Source organism: Leptodactylus fuscus, chromosome 3 (genome assembly GCF_031893055.1).
Source record: "Leptodactylus fuscus isolate aLepFus1 chromosome 3, aLepFus1.hap2, whole genome shotgun sequence".
Classification (NCBI taxonomy): Eukaryota; Metazoa; Chordata; class Amphibia; order Anura; family Leptodactylidae; genus Leptodactylus; species Leptodactylus fuscus.
Genome location: NC_134267.1, coordinates 140,829,546 through 140,849,402, shown reverse-complemented (window position 1 = coordinate 140,849,402; position 19,857 = coordinate 140,829,546). Strand labels below are relative to the sequence as shown.

At 42.1% G+C, this 19,857-nt stretch overlaps 1 protein-coding gene across 7 annotated transcripts in view; it reads left to right on the top strand.

Moving 5' to 3' along the window:
• The window catches only part of DLGAP2 (DLG associated protein 2), a 748,630-nt gene that overhangs the window by 530,939 nt on the left and 197,834 nt on the right, over positions 1-19,857 (top strand). For all 7 annotated transcript variants that reach the window (XM_075268420.1, XM_075268423.1, XM_075268426.1 and 4 more), the window contains one exon: positions 5,580-6,655. In XM_075268420.1, the coding sequence (XP_075124521.1) occupies positions 5,580-6,655 (1,076 nt within the window). The remainder of the gene's footprint in view (positions 1-5,579; positions 6,656-19,857) is intronic.

The following is a 19,857-nucleotide window of genomic DNA, read 5'->3' as shown; positions in this document are numbered from 1 at the left end:
ACCGATTGTAACACTAAGGCATTAGAAGATTCCACCCCTTCCAGCCAGAGCTAAGAACGAGTTGCAGCCTCCTTATATAGTAATATTACTTCCTTACATAGTAATATTATTGGCCTCTATACTTGTGCCTGCTATACAATCATTATTTCATAGCTTTTCTGTACTTTATACATACTTTAGCTCCAAATGCTAATTTTATCCAAATGCATGCTGAATCTTTTTCAGAGATTTGATCCGATCAGTTGGAGAAAATTGGCCAACATTTATGCATAGTCAGACATTGGAAACGTAGACTAGGCGGTCAGAAAATAAACCAGATTTTTCACAGTTGTTCATACTGGATTTTTCATTTTATTCATTTTTCATGTTGACGTTTATATCACCTAATGGTTGCCTTACTTTAGGCCAGAATTTTAATAATTTAGGTGCAATTTGGTGCATTTTGACACATATAGGCTAAGGCCCCACAGGTCGGAACCGCTGCGCTAAAGCGCTGCGGGAACAATCACGGCGCGAATGCATTGCGGTTCTTCCTGCAGCGCTTTGAACAGAAAGTTCACTGAGTTTTCCTCTGCGGACTTTCTGTTACACTTATATCTATAGGAAAGCTGCCAGCGTTTACATAGATATAATTGACATGCTGCCATTTTCAAAACCATGACGGTTTTGGAGATCACAGCATGTGCACGCTGCGATTTTTTTCCGCAAAGTGGGCATGGGATTTACATGAATCCATCTACTTTGCAAGTACTGTAAAATGCTATGATTTTTACCGTGGCCAAATCGCGGCGTTTCAGGCCTGTGGGGCCCCGGCCTTAAACCTCCAAATGATGGCACATGTTATGCTAAGATTGGGTTGAAAACATTATAATAAGGGTCCATTCACAAGGAGTTTTCTGGCAAGGATTTTGGCACAGAATATGTGTCAGAATCCACGTGGAAAAAAACGGCTCCCTATAGAGTTCTATGGGTTCCACTAGCTTTTTTTTTCCGCTAGCGGAAAAAAAGCTTCCTTCAGGCAGATTCTGCCTGCAAAAACTAACGCAGTCAATGGAAGGTGGAAAATCCATGTGGGATTGGTAAAAACCATGTGGAAAAACTGCTAGTGGTTTATCCAAGGTCCATACACTGTGCTGGAGGAAAATAACATTTCCTAATTCCTGAAGCGGATTTTTTCCTCGCCAAAATCCTTGGCAAAAAAACTGAGTTCAGACTGGGTTTTTTGGTCCAGAATTTGACGCGGAGGCTGCCTCTGATTCCAGACTAAAAAACGGATAGCCTCTAGATGCCGGAATTCGCCAGAAAAAAGAGCATGTTGCTTCTTTTTTTCCGGGAGCGGCAACAAACCACTCGCGTAAAAAGGAACCCATTGATTTCAATGTGAGGAGTTTTTTTTGAGCCGGATTCTGACACGGATTCCATGTCAAATTCCAGCCCAAAAACCCCGTCTAAACTCAGCCTTAGGGTCCATTCAGAGCTGAAATTCCACAACAAATTCCTCACCATTTTCTTCTGTGTGAATGGACCCTAAATCTGCCCCATTGGGTTATGCTCCTTTAGGCATAGGCTTTTGCTGTGGTTTTTGAGCCAAAGTCTCAAGTCGATTGAGCAGAAGGTAGAAGTATCAAAGGCAAATAGGTGGGGACATTAAACTGGGGCAGCTGGAGGGGGACATTAAACAGTGGGGGTAGTTTGAGGTAGTTAATCTTCCCCTAGTTAATGTCCCTACTGCCTCCATTTATCACCAGTTTAATGCCCCCCTTCACCTGCCCCCAGTTTCATGTCGCCCATTCATCAGCCTCCAGTTTCATGTTCCCCCTCAGTTTGCACCCAAAGTTTAACACAAAAAACACTAATACTCACCTCTCCTCAATCCTCTGCTGCTCTGTTGGCAGTCTCTTCTCCCAGAGTGTTCTGGGAACTGTAGGGGCGATGTGAGTGACGTCATCATATCGCGCCTACAGCAACACAGGGCCAGAGTGCACGGGGAGCACAGCAATCAGTCAATTCACATAGTCAATTCATTTGCATCCTCCAGGCGCATTTGAGTTGAATCTGGGACATACCTCCCGCCAACCGGGACTGTAAGACACGACCCACAATCCGGGACTGTCATGCAGAATCCAGAAAAGTTAGGAGGTATTGATATACTGTATGTCAGCAGGACTAATATTGCATGGGGCCTCCTTACTCTCTTCTGACAGCAGATGGAGAAAAAAATGTGTCAGGTATGTTAGCTTTCAACATGACTGATGCTTTTGTTGTTGTCAGGGAGGTAAGCTGCCATCAGAACCAGAACAGTGTGGCAATGGCTTTCTCACTTCTCACTATTACAAATATATACATGCACAGCTAAGCCAAGCTTACAAGTGTGTCAGAGCAATGGTAGAGATAGAGGGTGCAAAGGTAGCGATCACTACTGGGCCCTGGACCCTGAGGCCCCATAGATCTCTCTGCTCCATAAAATATACCACCATTTTAAATGGCCCAAGGCAGGTATGGGCCTGATTACAGATTTTACATTGGGGCCTAGGGGCTTCAAGTTATGCCTCTAGCTGTCAGTCAAACAAGTGTTTAGCTGAGAGATATTACATTTGTTTAGCCAAACTTACTCTCTTTTCTTAAGAAAATATGTAACAAGCCACTGAGCATTAACATACAAACTACCCTATGACTTTAATGGGTTAACTGCAGTCCATGCTAAAAGTCAACCATAGACAAAGATGATTCTTTTTACCAAAGCCATAAAAGGAAAATTAGTAGTTATTATGGATTTATCAGTATTCACCAATTCCTCAAAGGTGCCTGCTGTATTCATTTATTACTGGATTCGGGCAGGACAGGTTATTTCATTTCAATGGGAGAGTATAAGGTGAAAGACATCTGCTGCTGCTACTATTATGCAGTCCACATTACTATTATATGAATACAATAGTAGTAAGAATAAGGCTAAAGTTACATGCATATCAATGTGTTTCCTATAATTTCTTATTCCAATGTATTTCATTTTAGTACTTTGGAGATTTAGTATTGGACTCTGTATAAAGGATAATATGCTATAACCTTCTGAAATGATAACTAAATGCCATTTTCATTGCTTCTGCTGGTTCATTCCCATAACTAAATCATCCTATTATCTAAGTATATACACACGATGCCCTTGTGTGCTGGTATGTCAGTGATTTTAGTAGTAGTTGCTCCTTCCGGAGAGCTCTCTGATAATAGACTAGCAGGGTTACTCTATCAGTCCCGTTCTTGATCTTTCAGTTTGCCTACAGCTCATTTTCTTTGGGTTTGGCAGTTCTGAAAAAATTAATAAGTAAAAGCCTATGATTTTCTTGTCACATTTTCTTTCCTATGCTTTAAGAATCATTTTAAACATAATAGATCATTTACTGGTTTATAGAAGACAAACATATTGGAAAGGTTAAAACATACAACTTCTCAGCTATAATTCCACAATGATACACTTAGAAATGTTGACATTTATTTTGAAGGTTATATAGCACTAGTTACAGGATGAATGTTAAAAAGCCACAACACCAATCTAGGCTTCCATTTAGTAACCAATGAGAAAATACAGAGCTTTCCTTCAAATATGAAATATGATTAGAAAGCTCCATTTTCATTATGATGCAAATACACAATAGAGCCAATAATGTTTTCCTTACTATAGACTGTTATATTTTTAATTATTTTCCAGTTTCAAGAAAACTGAAGGAACTTTATTTTGTTGAGACTTATTACCAACAGATTGCCTGTATATGTTGTGTGAATTGAGAGGAGGGGGAGGGGCTGCTCTCTGTTGGATAAGGAAAACACATTCAACAAGACGTATCTTCTTTAAGGTCCATTCACACGGAGGAAAATGCCGCTTTATTTGGCGCTGAATTTTCAGTGCTGAAAAAAAGCCTCCCATTGATTTCAATGGGTTCTGCTAGCTTTTTTGGTAAAAAAAAAAGCTAGCAGCACCTATTGAAGTCAATGGGAGGCTTTTTTTCAGCACTGAAAATTCAGTGCCAAAAAAGCGACATTTTATGCATGTTATTTGCCAAAGACAGTGATTGGCTGAGCACCATTTCGAGTGTGTCTAAAGGGACCAGGCTTGCGGGGACCCGACAGCAATGGAACAGGCGCGGTGTGAGATCTTTAGTTTTTTATGCCATTCTGACCCTGACTTTTTAATAAAAAGTGCCAGCCAGACATTTTTTAAAGGGGGTGTCCAACATTAAATACAATTTTTTATATTTTTATTTTTTAATAAACTGGAAGATGTGACTTAATAAGAACCTCCCACTCCCATAAAATTCTGACTATACATGCCGGAATAACAATACAAGATGTGTAATAAGATAGTAGAGTGACAGAATCTACCTCAAGGGACACATATTGTAGTGTTCACTAGATTACTAGAAGGGATGTCTTTACTTTCATTTTTCATTCATGCTCATTAGTTATGTCCTGTTGTTATTGCTGTGGTGATCATATATGTACTGTATGTGATATACTGTATATATATATATATATATATATATATACAGTACATGAGTATAGTCACACGTATTTTGGTCCACACCAGAATAAAGGAGAAGAAAGTCCCTAAGGGGCCACAAGGTGGCTCAGTGGTTAGCACTGCAGCCGTGCAGCACTGGAGTCCTGGTATTCAAATCCCACCAAGGGCAAAAAACCATCTGCAAAGAGTTTGTATATTTCCATCCCATATTCCAAAGACATACTGATAGGGAAAAAATGTACATTGTGAGCTCTATGTGGGGCTCACAATCTACATAAAAAAGAAGAAAGACCCTAATCTTGATGTCTGATTGAAGTAATTTTTTAATGCATATTATTAATGTATGAATAAAGAATCTCAACCCTCAACGCACCAGTTAACAACATAGAGGTCCATAATACCTGAAAACATAGCGTTAAATATAATCCTACTCACTATGAACTGGAAAATGTATCCTTTAGGCTAAGGCCTCACGTAGCGGGCTGCAACAAAAAAGCAAAAAGCAGCGGCAACGCATCACGGTTTTTCCCACATCACAAATGACATGCTGCGACTTCTGATACTGCAACGATTTCCACTGCGCATATTATAGTCCACTTTGTAAGGACTATAAAACATTGTGGTTTACACTTTGTGAGGCCCCGGCCTTAGTATATATGTATAAGAACTGGAGTTTTGTATCATAAAAACTGAGCTCTGATCAATATAAAAATCTAATAATATGCATAGAAAGTCGGCATTTTTCACTTTAAAATGACAGTGTTAAAAAGTAAAAATTTCTCAATAAGTTGACATTTACTTTAAGTATACAGACACACCAGGGTTTCATGGAATCATTTGAAGTGTTAGGTAATGTTTCGAACTTGTTAATAAGTTTATATACATTTTTATGAACACTGCAACCTTTGCATTAATGGGCATACAATGATACTGTAGTATATTATGTAAAATAATTGTTCATAGAGAAAAACAAGTTTCCAATTTTAAAAAAAATTTTTTTTGAAGAAGTGAATGATTTTTGTAATAATTTTACCATGCTTATATTGCTTTGGCTTTTTTTTTTCAGATCAGCAGCAATACTCATGGTCGCCTTCCCAGCACTTCAATGAAGAAAAATATTCTCCCGCCCTTAGGAATATGAAAGGATTATCTGGTAGCAGGAATCAATCACAGTTATGTTCTGGTCATACTTGTGGCTTAGCATCTCCTGAGGATTGTGAACATGTACATGATCATGGGCACCATGGGCAAGAAACTAGGCAATCGTATCTACTTAGTCCTACGGAGAGCTGTCAAATGGACCACCACCGTTGCTCCCCACGGAGTTCCATTCATTCCGAATGCATGATGATGCCTGTGATGATGAGTGATCACATGTCTAGTAGCACTTTTCCAAGAATGCACTATAGTTCCCATTACGAAACCCGTGATGACTGTGCTGTCTCACACACTAGTAGTAGTAAAATTAACAGAATTCCTGCAAACTTACTAGATCAATTTGAAAAACAACTTCCTCTGCACCGAGATGGATTCCACACCTTACAATATCAAAAGACATCCACCTCTACAGAACAGAGAACAGAAAGCCCAGGAAGAATACGTCACCTTGTTCACTCTGTACAGAAACTGTTCACAAAATCACACTCTTTAGAAGGATCATCAAAAGGCAACGTAAACGGTACAAAAGGAGACAGCCGTGGAGATGACCACCATCATGGCCATTATTCAAAGCATAGCAAAAGGAGTAAAAGTAAGGAAAGAAAACCAGACAGCAAACATAAGTCTGGGATGACAGGGTGGTGGAGTTCGGATGATAATTTGGACAGTGATAGCACTTACAGAAACCCTAGTGTAATGAATAGACATCATGTAGATCATATATCTCATTGTTATCCTGAATCTCTGCAGGGACACTTTGGAGATCTTTCCCTTAAGACTTCTAAAAGTAACAACGACATGAAATGTTCAGCATGTGAAGGTCTTTCAATGACCCCAGAAGGAAAATATATGAAAAGAAGTTCCTGGTCAACACTTACCGTCAGCCAAGCAAAAGAAGCCTATCGAAAATCATCTCTTAATTTGGATAAACCCTTAGTCCATCAGGAAATAAAATCTTCCTTGAGACCATGCCATTACCTACAGGTAAAGTACATAACGATCAAAGTTACTTTACGTGCATGACTTTGATGTTTGACAATGACGGATTTTTTATAATATAATTATATATATATATATATATATATATATATATATATACACACTAGAGGGAGGACCCGGCTTTGCACGGGTATATTACATTTTATGTTTGTGTAGTGGCCCCATAAGAATTGTCCAGTTTTGCACTGGTGTATTTTGTGTGTTGTTTGTGTTTATGTCCATAAGCGTCATGTGATTATGTGTATCTCATTTTTGGATATCAGTGAAAAACCTTTGATCAGTTGTTATGGATACCTGGAGTAAAGCTGTATCTAATCCTTTCCCGTGTAGTACTGTGTTTAGACGCAAGGATCTAATCCTTGTTGGTGTGATACTGTGTGCAGATGCACATATCTAATCCTCCGGCGTGTGGTACTGTGTGCAGATGTGTGTATCTAATCCTCCCCCGTGTGGCATTGTGTGAAGAGGCACGTATCTAATCCTCTGGTAACTTAAACTGTGTGCAGACGTGATATATAATATTACAGCATGTGGAACTATGTGCAGACGCACGTATCTAATCCTCTGGCGTGTGGTACTGTGTGCAGACAGGTGTATCTAATCCTCTGGCGTGAGGTACTGTGTGAAGATGCGCATATCTAATCCTCCCCCGTGTGGTACTGTATTATGTGAAGAGGCGCGTATCTAATCATACGGCGTGTGGAACTGTGTGTAGACGCGCGTATCTAATCCTACAGCATGTGGTACTGTATGCAGACGCGTGTATCTAATCCTATGGCGTGTACAACTGTGTGAAGATGTGCGTATCTAATCGTCTGGCATGTGGAACTGTAAGCAGACACGCGTATCTAATCCTATGGCATGTGGTACTGTGTGCAGACGTGCTTATCTAATCCTCTGATGTGTGGAACTGTGTGCAGATGCGCGTATCTAATCCTCCCCTGTGTGGAACTGTGTGTAGACGCGCGTGTCCAATCCCCCGGCATGTGGTACTGTGTGCAGACGCGCGTATCTAATCTTCCCCCGTGTGATACTGTGTGCTGAGACGCGTATCTAATTCTCTGGCTTGTGGTACTGTGTGCAGAGGCATGTATCTAATCCTCCAAAGTGTGGTACTGTGTGCAGACACGTATCTAATCCTTCCCTGTGTGGTATTCTGTGAAGATGCGCATATCTAATCCTCTCCGTGTGGTACTGTGTGCTTAGACGCGTACCTAATTCTCTGGCTTGTGGTACTGTGTGCAGACGCGCGTATATAATCCTCTGGCGTGTGGTACTGTGTGCTGAGATGCGTATCTAATTCTCTGGCTTGTGGTACTGTGTGCAGAGGCATGTATCTAATCCTCCAAAGTGTGGTACTGTGTGCTTAGACGCGTACCTAATTCTCTGGCTTGTGGTACTGTGTGCAGACGCGCGTATCTAATCCTCCCCCGTATAATACTGTGTGCTGAGATGCATATCTAATTCTCTGGCTTGTGGTACTGTGTGCAGAGGCATTTGTCTAATCCTCCAAAGTGTGGTACTGTGTGCAGACACATGTATCTAATCCTCCCCGTGTGGTACTGTGTGCTTAGACGCGTGTCTAATTCTATGGCTTGTGGTCATGTGTGCAGACACACGTATCTAATCCTCCCCTGTGTGGTATTGTGCGAAGAGGCACGTATCTAATCCTGCAGTGTGTGGAACTGTGTGTACACGCGCATATCTAATTCTACGGCATGTATTACTGTGTGCAGACGCGCCTATCTAATCCTACGCCATGTGGTACTGTGTGCAGACGCGTGTATCTAATCCTCTGGCATGTGGTACTGTGTGCAGATGCGTGTATCTAATCCTCCCCCGTGTGGTACTGTGTGCAGACAGGTGTATCTAATCCTCTGGCGTGTGGTACTGTGTGCAGACGCACGTATCTAATCCTCTCCCGTGTGGTACTGTGTGCTGAAACGTGTATCTAATTCTCTGGCTTGTGGTACTGTGTGCAGAGGCATGTATCTAATACTCCAAAGTGTGGTACTGTGTGCAGACACACATATCTAATCCTCCCCTGTGTGGTATTGTGTGAAGAGGCGCGTATCTAATCCTACGGCATGTGGTACTGTGTGCAGATGTGCATATCTTATGCTCTGGTGTGTGGAACTGTGTGCAGATGCATGTATCCAATCCTTTGGGATGTGGTACTGTGTGCAGACGCATGTATCCAATCCCCTGACGTGTGGTACTTTGTGCAGACGCATGTATCTAATCCTTCGGCATGTGGAACTGTGTGCAGCAGCGCGTATTTAATCCTCTGGTTTGTGGGACTGTGTGCAGACGCGTGTATCTAATCCTCTGGCGTGTGATACTGTGTGCTGATCTGTGTATCTAATCCTCTGATGCGTGTATCTCAGTTTGTATATCAGTGTTGGGTTGTGTATGTGGAGTGACCGTGTGTATTGTAGTTGGAATATGAGTGAAAGACTTGCAGGTTTGTATTGGCTAAGGGGGGGGGAGCATTGTGTTTGGAATGCTGTATCTCAGCAAGGGTACGTCCGAGCGAGTTGGAGTCTCGTCTTAAACCTTCCCGGAGACCTGAAGTATCTCTGTACCAAATTTGGTGAAGATCGGTGCAGTCGTTTGGTTCGCATTAGAGAACAGACAGACAGACAGACAGAAATTCATTTTTATAATATAGAGAGATATGTATCTTATTAAAGGGATTCTACCACTAAAACACATTTTTTTCTAGTTAACACGTCGGAATAGCCTTTAAAAAGGCTATTCGTCTCCTACCTGTGGAAGTGATCTCCGCCGCGCCGTTCGTTCAAAATACCGGTTTGTACCGGTATGCTAATGAGTTCTCTCGCAGCGATGGGGGCGTCCCCATCGCAGGAGCAGCGATGGGGGCGTCCCCATTGCAGCTCGAAAACCGACCGCAGCGCCGCCTCTATGGTCTTCTGTATCCTCCCCTTGCTTCTTCAGCGTCTGTCGGACGCCTGCGCAGTACGCTCTGTTCGGCGAAGATTGCCGAACGTACTACGCATGTGCGAAATTGTGGTGCCCGCACTATGGCTGGGACCGCAATTTCGCACATGCGCAGTACGTTCGGCAATCTTCGCCAAACAGAGCGTACTGCGCAGGCGTCCGACAGACGCTGAAGAAGCAAGGGGAGGACACCGAAGACCAGAGAGGCGGCGCTGCGGTCGGTTTTCGAGCTGCAATGGGGACGCCCCCATCGCTGCGAGAGAATTCATTAGCATACCGGTACAAACCGGTATTTTGAACGAACGGCGCGGCGGAGAGCACTTCCACAGGTAGGAGACGAATAGCCTTTTTAAAGGCTATTCCGACGTGTTAACTAGAAAAAAATGTGTTTTAGTGGTAGAATCCCTTTAAGGTCCTAATTTTGGAAGACTTATCCTTCACAGATTCTATTGTATGGTTCCACTTTCATATGGTTATATCATTGTATCACCTGTTAGTTTCTTCTATATTAAAACGTTAAGGGTATATGTTCATGCACTTTTGAACTATTAACCCCTTCCCGACATGCGCCGTAATAGTACGGCGCGTGTCGGGTCTGTAACTATGGCGACCGCCCGGGAGCCGGGCGGCCGTCATAGCCGCCGGGTGTCTACTGCTTTAAGCAGTAGACAACCGGCTCTAATGCCTCCGATCGGTCCCCGGACCGATCGGAGGCATTAACCCCTCCGGCGCTGCTGTCAAAGGCGCCGGAGGCGCCATTTTCCCGGCGGCGCATGGGCGCCGCCATTTTGGCAGGGATCGCCGGCTCCTGGAGCGTGCTCCAGGGCCGACCCCCTGTTGCCATGACAGCCGGGAGCCTTGTTAAAGGCTCCCAGCCGATCTGCAAATTCTCTCTTTTGCAGGCTGGTGTATACAGCCTGCAAAAGAGATGATGATTTTTTGCAATGCATTGCAATGCATTAGCATTGTAATGCATTGCATTAGTGATCAGACCCCCTGGGGTTCAACACCCCTAGGGGGTCTAATAAATGCAAAAAAAAAAATAAAAAAAAAAGTAAAAAAAATATAAAAAAATATAAAAAGTATTAAAAGTTCAAATCACCCCCCTTTCCCTAGAACAAATATAAAAGTAATTAAAAACTGTGAAACATATACATGTTAGGTATCCCCGCGTCCGAAATCGCCCGCTCTACAAATCTATAAAAATATTTTTCCTGTTCGGTAAACGCCGTAGCAGGAAAAATAGTCAAAAGTGCCAAACCGCCATTTTTTCACTGTTTTAATTCTGATAAAAATTTGAATAAAAAGTGATCAAAGCAATAACATTTCCCAAAAATGGTAGAACTAAAAAGTATACCCGGCCCCGCAAAAAAAGACGCCCTATGCATCCCCGTACACATATGTATAAAAAAGTTACGGAATGATACCGTTTTGGAATTTTTTTTAGGGATCAAAATGTAAATAAAACCATATAAATTTGGTATCCCTGGAACCGTACCGAAACACAGAATATAGGGGACATGTCATTTTGGCTGCACAGTGAACGCCGTAAAACCAAAGCCCGTAAGAAAGTCGCAGAAATGCATTTTTTCTTCAAATCCACCCCATTCTGAATTTTTTTTCCTGCTTCCCAGTACATTATATAGAATAATTAATGGTGGCATCATGAAGAACAAAATGTCCCGCAAAAATTAAGACTTCATATGGCTCTGGGAGCGGAGAAATAAAAAAGTTATGGGGTTTAGAAGGAGGGGAGTCAAAAACGAAAATCAAAAAATGCCATCGGCGGGAAGGGGTTAAAGGATTAGGTAAAATAACGTAAAGACCCACAACAGACAGTACTCTTTTTTTTTTTCAATCCACTACTGGATTTTGCCTCATAAACTACCTTAACCAAACCTGAACATGCGACCTAACACTCAGAGTAGTTTCAAGTATGTGAAGTAATTTGTTATCTGTAAGTCAATTCTCTCATTTTAATTGTTAGATTAAGTAGCAAAAATATAAGTCAATGATTTATTCACAAATTGCAGAAGTAACAGATACAATGGGTGGGGTTTTCAAATAGCCTACTAAGTGGGGACCTGATTTTTCTGGTAATACTACAGTCTTAATGTAGTGTCCCAGTACACTCCTTCCTGCCATGATAGGAGTAGTTGTGGTTTGGTATAATGCTTCTCACAGTATACCAATACTGGGTATCACTAGCTGTTGTATAATCTGTATTACATGTGGGAAAAATATGCAAATCTGTTTTCCAAGATGTAAATAGGAAAACAGTGCCTCTGCTTGCTGCCTTCTAGACTATTTTTTCCCATAATCCCCTAGTGGAGCAAAAAAGGCTTTTGTAAGTCTCCATACCCCTGTGAAGGTGATCTCTCCTTAAAGAGGACCTTTCACCACTTTTGGGCACATGCAGTGTTATATACTGCCGGAAAGCTGACAGTGCGCTGAGTTCAGCGCACTGTCGGCTTTCCCGATCTGTGCCCGGTGTGAAGAGCTTACGGTCCGGTACCGTAGCTCTTCTATGGTCAGAACGGCGTTTCTGACAGTTAGCCAGAAACGTCCTTCTGCCTCGCGGCGCCTATCACGCTGTAGAGTGTGAGCCGGGAGGAACGCCCCCTCCCTCTGCTCGCAGTACTTGTCCATAGACGAGCATTATCAGGGAGGGAGGAGGCGTTCCTCCCCGCTCTACAGCACAGCGCGATTGGCGCCGCGAGGCAGAAGGACGTCTCTGGCTAACTGTCAGAAACGCCCTTCTGACCATAGAAGAGCTACGGTAGCGGGCCGTAAGCTCTTCACACCGGGCACAGATCGGGAAAGCCAACAGTGTGCTGAACTCAGCGCACTGTCAGCTTTCCGGCAGTATATAACACTGCCTGTGTGAAAAATGGTGAAAGGTCCTCTTTAAGGAGTGATATTATCCCCAGAACCTGGTATTTACTGTGTGCATACATTGTGTTTATTGCCATGTAGTATTCTGCTGACACCTATGGTTCACTCTATGTAGGTGCATGTAATGGTAAGATCCCAATCACTCCATACACAGCATAAGCATCTACAGAGAAGCTTCTGGTAAGCTGTAGAGTTGGAAATGTGATATGACCGTATTCCTCTTAGCAGGGTGCAGGAAATTCAGGTCAGCCATGTTCTGTAGAGGCTAGTGTATGAGGTAACAGCACCTGCTGCTAGTCCTACACCAAGCAGGATTTTCAGTTTATTCCTGCCAAACCTAGGAGCTGCATGGTGAATCTCACAGCCCATGTAAGATACAGATTCTCCTAGGACCATTCACCAGTCCATACAGAGGGGTGAACAGCCATACTGCTACTGCCTCCAAAAGGAGAGAACCTGACAGAAAGGAGCAGATATAAAGGAGCCTTTCTAAATTCCTGGACCTAAAGTAGGCCTCTGCTCAAGTACAGTATTCCGTGGTTTCCTGGCCATGTGTCTCTTAGGTCTGCGTCCGGCTATCAGATACCACAACCCAGTAACCGTGAGTAACTACATATACCCCAAATTAGTCACCCGCTGGGAGCCAACTGATGAAGATCCCTCTTCTGTAGCTATAATATGGACTGTGTCTCCTCAATAGTCTAGACTACAAAATCTGAGGAAAATTGTGTGGCAGCATCAGCCCCTACCAGTCAGATAACAGGGAATCCTCCTCGCATGCACCTGCTGTATTGTACATGAGACTGTACTGCTGTGAGGTATTGCTGCACTTTATGGGAGTTCTCCTCAGAAACTTTTGGTTAACAAAGGACTGTGTCTTTTGCTATCTTACTTTTGACAATTGACTTGCTGTGTGTCCTATGAGAGGTGCCCCACAGTCTGGAGCACCACTACAGCTACCATGACCATTCCCATAGCTTAGCTATCAGAGGGACTACTACCCCCATTAGGTCCTACTATAACACCTATATCCTCTGTGATGCCAAATTAATAATAAATGGCTATTGACAATCATATTTATGGCAGTAGAATTTTGTGGGTAACACTGTGATAGTACTAGAAAAAGTGGTTTGGAAAGTAGCAAGTGGTTTGGAAATTCTGTCTCATCACGTGTGGCTGTGGTTTTAGCTAAATTTGCAACTTGCAGACATACCTTAAGGCTAAAGCCCCACATTGCAGAAACGCAGCGTTTTCTTCTGAGCCAAAGTCAGGAGTGGATTGAACAAAATATAGGAATTTAAGAGCTTTCTATATATCTCCCTTTCCATTTGGAGCCATTCTTGGTTTTGGCTCAAAAAACCATAACAAAAAAAGGTTATTCAGCATCCAAAATTATTCGGTTGGCTTTATTTTACTTGCTGTTGCTTGTTTCACTGTTTTTATACATGCAGTGAATCTGAGGATAAACTACATTTCCCATGATTCATCTGCCTGCTCTTGCTCTGTGTACCCCTCCCTTCTCTACTCTCCCCTGCAATGAAATCACAGGTAATAATTCACTCCCACATCTGTGGTCATGGGCTGCTGTGTTGCTATGTTTGCTGGCTGCACTGCTCACAGGGAGAGGTAGTGGGTTGCAAATGAAACATCACAGCTGAGGTAAATGACCTGAAAGTAAATTAGATAAATGGTGCTGAACCTTGTATATATTAGGAAGTGTTGTATTGGTGCATCCTGTTATTTGGCAACATAAAAACTGGATAACTCCTTTAAATCTTTAACAGGAACTTGTCATAGTAAACAGGCAGCATGTTATAAATCAGTAGATTGATATTTCGTTGTAAATTTTAGAACCCCAATTCCAAAAATTTGGGATGCAGTATATAATGTATAGAAAAGAAGAATGCAATGAGTTGGAAATGTGATATGACCGTATTTTATTCGCAATAGAACATATGACACGTATCAGAAGTGAAAAGTTAGACATTTCTCTATTTCATTAAAAAACATAACTCATTTAGAAATTATGGCAGCAATACCTTGTAAAAAGTATAGACAGGGTTAATAAAAGGCTGGAAAAGGAAGTGGTACTAATGAAAAACAGCTGGAAGGTCAATTTTCCCAGTCACAGTCTATATAACTTGTCATTTATTGATCTTAAACTTTATTAATTTGGTCGTTAGGAGTCCAGTGGGCATCCTGATGACATTCCCTGTATGAGTGTACACACAACAATAATCATTGAGTATGATTGGACTCTTAAACCCTATATTAACATATCGAATTTTAGCTCAAGGAATACAAACATATACAGAATCATTTCTAACAAAACTATATCGCTCTGCTCAGCTCTTTCTTCTGTATAAGATGATATCTTCAGATCAAACTGCATTTTCAATGTCGTGGGTTATAAGGAGGAAAGTGTTTTATTTATTAGACCTTTCTTTAGGATGACGCCATTCATATATACAAAAATGGTCATACCCATTAAAGGTGATGTGCAGGACTCAAAAATATGGCTGCTTTCTTATTTTCAGGAAGTGACAGCATGACTGTTGCACGCATGGCCATGCTGCAGCTTCATTCCATCTAATGCCATTTAGGCACTCTACTGTCAGGTGGGAGGTGTCAGACAGGAGAAGACAAGAGACTCTGCGTGCTGACACTTTATACCTCTATATGGAGAGCTCAATAACACCCCCTTTCCTGTCCCTGCATGACCTTGCCTGTACATAGCCTAAGCAGCATATCAGGCACCAAAGCTAACTGCACTGGTTGCTGGGAAATGGTAGGAGTGAAAAACTTTCAGAAATCAGTGGAGCTACATCTATTGATATATGCTAAGTAGGCGAGCCCCACATAAGAGTCAATAAAGTGCAATAGATACAGGTAGTTCAAGAGCTAGTAAGAAATTTCAAATTCTCAATAAAAAATATAAATATAATACTAACTCTTTGGGGTGGCTGCCATGCTTGTTGATCTCTATGCCGTGGTATATATTGTTAGGATGTATATCTTTGATCTTTGTTCATACAATAGATAAATGTTAATACTGAACTCTATGTGTAACTTTCAAAGAGACCCTCACTGAGGTCAAACTGATCACTAAAAAATGGGACAGAAACATTTAGTTCTGTGCACCTTCTTTTTTAATCATCTCTTTTTTCTTATGAGGAGTAGTGTATGGGCTCATAGAAGGTCTTTGAGTCTGTACATCTCTAATTCTATTCTTTGAGGACAGTCAACCAGGGCCAATCAAAAATGCGGAGATACAATGCTTACAAGATCATAACTGCCACACAGATTTAGCAATAGCTTTTTAACCTCTTCCCACTGTGTTCCATACTAGTACACTGCACTAAACATATAATGCTCAGTACTGTGAAAGTACACTGCTTCAGTGTAACTGGGCCTGCTACATTGCTGCCGTGTACTATCTGTATTCAGGGGTGAACCTGGGCTTTCTGCCGCCTGAAGCGGCGTCAGAAAGCCGCCCCCCCCCAGAGAAGGGGCGGATCTGGGGGCGGGGTCACAAGAAAGGGGTGGGGCTGAGTGGAAGGGGGCAGGTCGAGTGGAAAGGGGCGTGGCCGAGCGGAGCGAGCGGCGTTTGTAGGCAGAGAGCAGGCAGGGAGAGGACCTGCTCTCTGCCTGAGTGTGAGGGGCGGTCGCTGGAGCAGCGCTGCGTCCAGCAGGGCCGCCCCAATACACCGCTCGCTTCCCGTGTCGGGCTGCAGACACGGTGACGCTAAGCCAGTCCAGGACAGCTTGTCCTGGACTGGCTTAGGTCAGCAAAAATGCCGCCCTCCCGAGGCCCTGGCATAGCGCCGCCTGAAGCAGTCGCTTCAGGTCGCCTCATGGGAGGTGCGGCGCTGCCTGTATTATAAAACAAAGAACCGATTCTCTGCCAGAGTCAAAAATGGTAGATTGACAGATTGGTATCTAATTGGTTAAGTGATGAAGACCTTTCTCTCATCCCCTTTCCACTCCTCCAATGGCCTCCAGGCAATCTTTTATGGATGGATGTCTATTAGACCTTGCCAGCAAAACAACCTAATAGGCATCAGCTAAAATGTACAAAAGCTACCTGAAACTTTTCCCAGTCAGTGTAATAAGAAACCTACACTTAAAGAGGTATTTCAACATGGGACATTTATAGCCTCTGGGTATTCACTGGTGTAATTATAATGGTCACAGTAGTTGCAGCATAGGATCCGAAAGCCAAGGGGGCTGAGAAGTCAACTCAACACACTACAGATAGATAAATATCTTGTATCTCCTTTTTGATTTCTATTGATGTCTGGAAGTCTATGCATCTTAAAATTATTACCCCTCCCAGAAAGAAAAAAGTTAACCATTCCATGGCAAAAAAATAGCAGCTGGTTAGCATCACTAAGGCTTAGTTCACACGTAAATTACGTGTGGCTTATTTTGGCACCAGAAAAAAAACGCTTCCTAATTAGGAAGCTTTTTTTGGACCTTGCCGCGCTTTTTGGAGCTTTTTTTTTTAGCTTTATTTTGTATAAACAGCTTCAAAAAACGCCAGGCTGTTTCCCCCTCCCGATTAAAAACGTGTCGCTTTTTTTGCAAAGAAACGCGTGGAAAAAACACGCTTTTTCGCCTCCCATTCACTTCTATTGCTTTCTTTAGGTGGAAAACACCTGAAAAAAAAGGTTATGTCGCTTCTTTTTTTTCTGCTAGCAGAAATAAAAAAGCTAGCAGTCTACATAGACCACTATTGTAAAGGGGCTGATTTTGAAGCAAAATCCGCTGTCAAAATCAGACTCTTTGCCCCCGTGTGAACTAGCCCTTAGTCAATGTGGAATTTTGTGGGAGAGGCTTTAGTACAATCAGGGACATAATTACTATGTGGAGGTCTCAACAGGGGATGGAAATGATGGAAAATTTATGTACACAGATTTGTTGTGAACAACTCTTCAAGGTGGTCTGGGTCCAGATAGAGAAGGAAAGTGGTATGTAAATGCTGCAAAAATGTACAGCTGGGATATGGCTAATGGCTGTGAGATAGAGTGGTGCTGGGGTGCTATACATTTTTCATTTCTGTTCATAGAGCCACATGAGTGCATATTTTTGTGTGACTGCTTGAAATGTTAAATGGCACCATTTAGAGGTACAAGCCATTTTTTGTTTAGCTTCATTAATGTTTTAAGGGTGAAATGTCAACAGAGAAATAAAAAAGTAACTACTTTTAAAATGTAGAAATCGTAATTAGAGATGAGTGAACACTGTTCGGATCAGCCGATCCGAACAGCACGCTCCAATAGAAATGAATGGAAGCACCTGTGACGCTGACTTTGCCGGCGGCCGGCCGGTGTCACAGGTGCTTCCATTCATTTCTATGGGAGCATGCTGTTCGGATCTGCTGATGCGAACAGTGTTCGCTCATCTCTAATCGTAATTAAAAAAAAGCCACAATCCAAACTAGCTTGGATTCTTAAAGATTAAATCCTTCTAGATACTTGGAGATTTCCTATGTATTGCTGTGTGTTAGCCTTTCCAGGATTACACTGTATTCTTCCATATGTATGAGTCAGCTTTAGTAACCAACGTTTAGTCCAGAAATACATCATCATTAAGAAAAGAAGAAGTCACGCTATTTTTCTATGTATTTTCTAGCAATATGAGCTAGTCAGGGAAAAAACATTAATACCGGATGAGACAATGAACAGAAAAGAGCACTCATAACTAAACTACTGGACATTTAGCCGTACTTTATTTCTCATTCAGAGAATTTCATTCACAAGTTGCTTGTATATAGAAGTATCTAAAGTCATTTTTTTTGTTTTGTTTTTTTTCAAGAGATTATAATGTAATTGTGCCATTAGCACAATATACACATACAATGAGAAATACTGTACATAATATACCGAATATACTCAAGTATAAGCCGACCCGAATATAAGCCGAGGCCCCTAATTTTACCACAAAAAACAGGGAAAATGTATTTATAAGAGAAGGGGGGGAAATGCAGCAGCTACTGGAAAATTTCAAAAGCTAAAATTGTCGGAGTTTTTGGGTGCAGTAGTTGCAGGGTACTGGGAAAGGGGAGGGGGTGTTTTGGTTGCATGTCTGCCCCTTCCCTGAGCTTGAGGACTAGGTTTTTTTATCCCCACTTGTAATTCAGCCTGGCTAAATATAGGGTATCTGCAGTGCTCCTATTAACGCCTTCCCGATGGAACAGGAGCACTGCAGTTACCCTATATTCAGTAGACCGGGCACTTTCAGACACAGGGATACCTAATGTGTGTGTTTCACAGTAATTTTATACTGTTATATGTATTCTAGGGAAAGGAGTGATTTAGAACCTTTATTAATTTTATTTTTTTATTACATTTTGCGGCTGATCATAAACCCGAAAAAAAAAATTATTTTTTTTTTGCTTGACTCAAGTATAAGCCAAGGGGGGCTTTTTCAGCACAAAAACTGTTCTGAAAAATTCGGCTCGAGTATATACGGTAATAGAAAAGATTGCATGTTCTTCTGTTGCCAATAGAAACATAGAACAAGTATTACAGAAAGTAATAACTCATAAATGAAATGCCTTGTACAGTTCACTCCTATCTCTGCTGTCAGCATCTCAGAAACAGCAAGCTCAATGTAGTGACGTCACTACATGGCCTCTGCCTGCTTCCAAACTGCTGGGTGCAGAGACAGGTGCTGAATGGTGAAGCAGGAAGCACCTTTTCCAGATGCAAATGAGTTGAAGCCAGGTCATACCACCACTATCCTTGGTAGTAAGACAACACCCTGAATTCAGGACTGTCCCACTGAATTGCTGTTGGCAGGGAAGTAGGCCTTTTCCATCTCTAAATGACATATCAAACTGGGAATTTGCAGGCAGGAAGCTTTTTGTATATGTGTACATAGCCATGATTCACTTAGAACAGCCCACAGCCTTTAGAGACCTTAAGGCTTACAGAACTAATGATTTGGACCTGAAATCACCTACCATCCCTTTCTATCTATAAAAAGATTTTTGTGATTTGTGTTCTGAGAAGTGTACTCTTACACTAAGCATTGTACAACAATCTGCTGAAACACTTATATGTATATAACTAGAGATGAGTGAGTAGTGAAATATTCGAGATTCGAGATTCGTTTCGAGTAGAGCCTCAATATTCGACTACTTGATCGAATATCGAATCCCATTATAGTCTATGGGAAAAAAATGCTTGTTTCAGGGGAAACCACTATTCGACTAAAGGAGAGTCACCAAGACCACGAGTTGCAGGAGGAGAGTGTTTAGGAGGAGCGCTGTGCAGTTAAAGCACACGGACCCCATAGACTATGGGCCGGTTCACATTAGCGCTTGC